Consider the following 6,000-nt stretch of genomic DNA (forward strand, 5'->3'; position numbering starts at 1 on the left):
ACGCGTCGCGCGCCGGTTTCGTTCCGCCGGAACGAAACGCGGAACGGCCGCGACCCGCAACACGGCCGCGACCCGCGTTGCGGGTGCTCTAATGAGCGATATCGATAATATTATATTGAAGAATTACAGTCGTTTAATTTTTAATACAACGAGATGGAAGAAGACGAGAAAGGAGAAACAAAGAGTGAAGATAGTATAACAAATGAATTTATTTAATTTAGTACAAGATGACGTGGTTCGCCGCCTATAGTGTGGCGTTGTATTGTATATTTAACATCTGATGATAGTGCCAACTGCTACGTAAATAAGTTATTAAACTATGTCGATGCCATAATTAGAACAAAATAATAGTATAGTTTAAAGCTAGTCTGCAAGATTAAATTTTGACGTAAATTTAAGATTTTACATGTATACCCCTAATATTTTGATATACTATGCACTTATTGGAATCTCATTTCAGATTCCACTCCTTTTCCCATAAACGTAAAGCTTTCATGTTTTGAGGCTAATTCCTTTTCTTAATTCTTAATTTAGGGAGACTAGTCATAAAACTCAAACTTTGCTATTGATTGAATGAAAAACGTCTTATTATTTGACCCAATTAATGATTTTATGAAGACCTTTGTTTTAAGAACAGAGCTTTAAAACACAAACACAGTCGATATCAAAATACGAGAAGAAACACTATTTACAATAATATTACATTGAAATAAAAAGTAACACATAGTTAAAAGCAACACATAGTTAGTCATTACATATCATAAAGTCATACACCTAACTAACTAACTAACTAACCAACCAACCATTTATCTCCATGCTGAACTGACTATCAATGTCTTCTCTTCCCATCCAAAATGCAGCGCCCCTTTCTCCTCTTTCACCTTATACCTATCCGAGTACTGCTGTATGAGTTTATCGATCTCGCCCCGCACGTCCCGACTAATCCCGCACGTGGTGAACCCGGCCATGGTCATCCTCGACCTCCACTTCCCGGCCACCTCGTACCGCTCTATCCTCTCCTCCCCCTCGCACGCCACCACATTGATGATGTCGCGGGCGAGGCAGTGCTTCTCGACGTTCATCCGGTCCTGGCTGTCCCTCGCCAGAGTTGCGTCGAGAGACTCGAACACGGCGGCGTAGTAATTGTAAGCTTCCGCGAACCTCTGCGGGAAAGGGGAGGTGTTCGTGTTCACGTCCTGCTCGACAACAGTCATGAGCTTCGGTTTCAAGCCCTTGATCATCCGGAGAAGCTGGTCGCGGAGGTTCACGGTCGACACGCTCTCGTCGGGGAGGTGGTGGAGCAGGAAGGCGAAGTTCACGACGAGTGCCTCGCCTGGCCGGCAGCCGAGCACGGAAGGCGAAACGAGAGCGGTTTCCGCAGGTACGGCTTTGAACTCAAAGGAGAGTTTCAGCTGTTTAGCGAGAAGCTCCAGTCTCTGCCCTATAATTGCTAGGCCCCCAACAGGCCGTTGAACCGATTCCGGGTCGTCGACTCCGGTCAGCCGTACGTGCGGACGGTCACCGGGAGTTTTTGCAAGCGTTTGCAGCAGAGTGTAGTACTGACTACCTTGGTTCACATCAAAATCCACAATGTGAACTCTTTTTTCACCTCTAAATGCCTCGAGAATCGAACCGTTTGCCGCCATGAAACCGAAGCGAAAGCACGGACACACCTCGAAAAGGACCTGCATAGCTGAGAGGCGGTCGGACGACGGGGCATCTTTGCATTTCAGCGCCCGGTAGAGGCCTTTCCCCGACATTGCCATCCGAGCGACGAGAGCTTCAACCAAGTAAGCTGCAATTCGCTCTGAAGGGTCTCCCTGGATCGAGACGTGCTGCCTGAGAACATTGATCATGCTCGATGCTCGCTTGAAATCTCCGCTATGGACGACAGCAGCACACTCGAGAAGCATATGCTTACGGGACAGTGGACCGGAGATCACCATATCCTTACTGCTGGTTGTGCTGCTGAGATTAGAATCAGAGGACGAAGATCCCTTCGGTGAGTCAAAAAAATCACCATCAATTTCCATGGCAGCACCGTTATCATCAAGAAGCGCCTTCTCGAGTTCTTGAAGCTTTAACATCAACTTATCTTCATCATACTCTACTTCACGGGGACTATCCAATTCAGAGGCGTAATCAAACTGATACGAGTTGTGCGTTGATTCCACCAACGAGGTACGCTGAGAAGACGGGGACTGAAATGGATTGCCTATCACATCAGAACTTGATGGTGAGTCGAGGAAATATTTCGGATCGTAACTGTCACTGCTGTACGAGTATAAACTGGATGTTGACAGCCCCGAGCTTTCGTTGTCATCTTTCAGTGAGTACAGCTCAGGCCTCCTAAACAACGCAGCAGACCCGACCAAAGACATGTTCGATTCCCGATTCAAACTAAAGCAGCAAGAAGCTCGTTGCACAACGTAAGAAACTAATCTCCTCCCAACAAGGTGCCAGATGTTCCTCCAGATGATATGATTACTGAAGAGGAAGCATATATTAACACAAGCAAATAAACACTTTTTGTTAACATGAAAACACATAATTAAACATCTAATTACTGAAATGCTTGGTGAAATTCCTCAATTTCACTAAATCTCACATATACACACACAGACACAGAAACACAGATAATATAGTTTTTTTTTTCTTTCAATTTCTAGTAAGTTTTTCTCCGTAATGAGGTCAGGCCGATTCTCTATTAATAATAGAGTACCCTTTTTTTTCTCTTCGTCTCTCTTTCACTGTACTAATTTTGCATTAAAACTCACTACGTCCAATGCCAAGACTATTGGCAATGGACGAAGAAAGTAACAAATAGTACTACGCAATTTCTGCAATAATTTGCAAGAAAAGTGGAATTTGATACATCTTCAAAATAAAAACTCAAAATTGAACAAGAATCTCCATGTAATGTCAATTAACTTCTTGAAAAGCAAACCTAAACCAAACTCAATCAAAATAGTCAAAAGAATCACAGATTATAAGCTAAAAGTGGGGGTTTAATAATCAATTTACCAGTTCACAGAGATAGGGAAGCTCAGATGATCAAATCAGCAGCAATTAAAAATCTGCAAATCCCTAAATAAAAAAAAGGGCTCAGAATTGGATTTGAGGTCTTCACATATATAATAACCTTTCAACAATGAAAAATTGGTGGATTTTGAAGTTTGGTTGGTTGAAAAGCAACAAGCAGACAAACCAAAAGTCCAAGCAATAATATCAAATTACCAATAATCAAAAGGGGAAAACTTCGTTAAAGATGCAAGGGGAATTTAGTGATGCGAAGAGTCTGAAGAAATTATTATAATGAATAAAATATGATTATGACATGAAGAGAAGAAAATCAAAGTCCTCTAGAAGAGGAAGAACTTTCTTACCACTATCATTCCTTGGTTTCTCTCTCTCGATAGAAACTCGTGTGATTTTGATGAATTTCTTGGTTTGTTTACCCTTTTATCGTTGCAAGTGTTTTGTCTACCAAACTTGGGGTGACCCCACTCGATCAATCTTCGCCATTGAATTTTCATCCAAATGCTTCTTATGACATAAGCATTCTGGTACAGAATTGGGGTCCCCGATGATCGGAACGGCGACCGGAATTCGACCAATACAAAAGGAACTAGTCGGAGAGAGAGACGAGTGAGGGGAAATAGGATTTTGCATTAATTCAAAACATAAGGAAGAAATACATCGGAAATGCAGCTCATATATTGAGCGTGCGTACAATTCATCACAGCTCAGCAACAAACTAACTAACTCTCAATTCTCTATTCCGCGCTCATGGCATGATTTCATCCCATTCGATCCACGTGTGTATGCATCCATGCACACTTATTTAGCTTTGATTCCCTACTGCGCTTATTGAGAAGCTCATCCACGTATCAAATCTCCCCTTCCCAAAATAAACCTTGACCTCAAGGTTGAAAATGAGGAAACCTCTCCTGAAGATCATGCAAGTACTCCCAAGTAGCATCTTCCGGGAAGGAATTTTCCCAATGTACAAGAACTTGAGTAGCCGGTCGATTGCCTCGTTTCACCAACCTGCGCTCCAAAATCTGGACCGGCTCAATGAAAGTGGAGTTACCCACCGTGGGCAGCGAGCCATGAAGCTGACCTAAGGGCCCCAACTTCTTCTTCAATTGAGAGACGTGGAAAACAGGATGAATCTTGCAGTCGGCTGGGAGCTGCAGTTTGTAAGCTACGACACCATATTTATCCACCACCTTAAAGGGACCAAAGTAGCGAGGACTCAACTTCTGAAACTGGCGATCACGCAAGGTATTCTGTCGGTAAGGCTGAAGTTTCAGATAAACCCAGTCACCTATTGAAAATTGCCTCTCCGAGCGATGTTTATCATGTTGTTGCTTCATGCGTTCCTGGGCGCTGAGTAGATGATGCTTCAAAACCTCCATCATAGCGTCGCGCGCGACCAAACTCTCATTCACATCATGAACAGCTGAGGTACCTTTGAAGTATGGAATATGAACCGGAGGAGGATACCCGTACAAAGCTTCAAAAGGAGTCATCTCAATAGCCGAATGAAAAGAGGTATTGTACCAAAACTCAGCCAAGCTCAACCACTTGCTCCAAGTAGTTGGTTGATCTCCACACATACATCGCAAATAAGTCTCCAAACATCTATTCACCACCTCCGTTTGGCCATCGGATTGAGGGTGATAAGCCGTCGACATGTGTAACTCAACCCCCTGGAGTTTGAAGAAGTCAGACCAGAACTGACTCATGAAAACCTTATCTCTGTCACTTATGAGGATGGTAGGTAGTCCGTGTAGTTTGAATACATAATCAAGGAAGGCCTGAGCTACAGTCAAAGCTGTGTAAGGGTGAGCAAGACTTAGGAAATGAGCATATTTGGTGAGGCGGTCGACCACCACTAAAATAGTGGATTTTCCTTGAGATAATGGCAGACCCTCGATGAAGTCTAGACTGACATGAGACCATGCTTCATCAGGGATTGGGAGAGGCTGTAGCAAGCCCGGATAAGCACTATTATCATACTTAAACCTCTGGCAAACATCACACTCGCTGATGTATTTCCTGATATGCTTCTCCATATGAGGCCAATAAAACAGAGAAGTGAGCCGTTTATAAGTAGCAAGGATGCCTGAGTGGCCAGCTGCACTGGAGTTGTGAAATAGCTGGATGAGCTTGAGCCGCAAAGCCTCATCATTTCCAACCACCAACCTACCTTTCCTTCTCAACTGGGCTCCAATCCAAGAAAATTTAGAATTTTTCTTAGGATCCTGCTGTAGCTCACTGATCAGAGCTTGTAACTGAGGATCAGAGCTCCAAGTGGCTTCTATCAGCGGATATAAATCTGTGGAGATTGTAGTAATAGCCATACAAAAAACCTCAGAGGAGTGGAGCCTAGATAAAGCATCCGCAACTAGATTTTCAGAGCCCTTCTTGTAAGTTATCTCAAAATCAAAAGCCATGAGTTTAGAAAGCCAACTCAATTGCCCGGGGGTAGTAAGCTTTTGCTTAAGTAGATGAGCCAGAGTCTTATGATCTGTGCGTACTTCAAATGGTTTGTTGCCTAGATAATGACTCCAATGAGTCACTGCAAATACAATAGCTAGCAACTCTTTATCATAAACTGAGAGGAGTTTGTGTTTTGGAGATAGAGACTTGCTTATAAAAGCAAGGGGATGGTTCTTCTGCATCAACACAGCCCCAATCCCATAGCTTGAAGCATCGGTTTCTATGACAAATGGAAGGGAAAAATCAGGTAGAGCAAGAACTGGAGGGGACATCATAGCCCTTTTTAGTTCCAAAAATGCCTTCTCTGCATCCTCACTCCAAAGGAAGGCATCCTTTTTCAACAAATCAGTAAGGGGTCGGCTAATGATGCCATAATTCCTGATAAACTTTCTATAATATCCAGTAAGTCCAAGGAACCCCCTGAGTTTTGAAATGTCAGTAGGTACAGGCCAATCTTGCATGGCTCTGAGCTTCTTAGGGTCAGTTGCTACC

The 6,000-nt window shown here is 43.4% G+C and overlaps 1 protein-coding gene across 3 annotated transcripts; it reads right to left on the reverse strand.

Moving 5' to 3' along the window:
* Window positions 1-662: 662 nt before the first annotated feature.
* On the reverse strand, window positions 663-3,477 carry LOC121809802 (scarecrow-like protein 1). Of its 3 annotated transcripts, XM_042210606.1 has the most exons (3): window positions 3,387-3,477; window positions 3,025-3,087; window positions 663-2,487 (listed from the first exon to the last, which is right to left on the reverse strand). In XM_042210606.1, the coding sequence occupies exon 3, from the start codon at window positions 2,379-2,381 to the stop codon at window positions 807-809; it is 1,575 nt and encodes a 524-aa protein (XP_042066540.1). In that variant the 5' UTR covers window positions 2,382-2,487; window positions 3,025-3,087; window positions 3,387-3,477; the 3' UTR covers window positions 663-806. The 3 variants fall into 3 exon arrangements, with proteins under 3 accessions (XP_042066540.1, XP_042066542.1, XP_042066541.1); XM_042210608.1 differs by lacking the exon at window positions 3,025-3,087 and having other exon boundaries at window positions 3,387-3,459; XM_042210607.1 differs by lacking the exon at window positions 3,387-3,477 and having other exon boundaries at window positions 3,025-3,337.
* Between the last annotated feature and the right edge of the window lie 2,523 nt (window positions 3,478-6,000).

Source organism: Salvia splendens, chromosome 6, assembly GCF_004379255.2.
Source record: "Salvia splendens isolate huo1 chromosome 6, SspV2, whole genome shotgun sequence".
Lineage (NCBI taxonomy): Eukaryota > Viridiplantae > Streptophyta > Magnoliopsida > Lamiales > Lamiaceae > Salvia > Salvia splendens.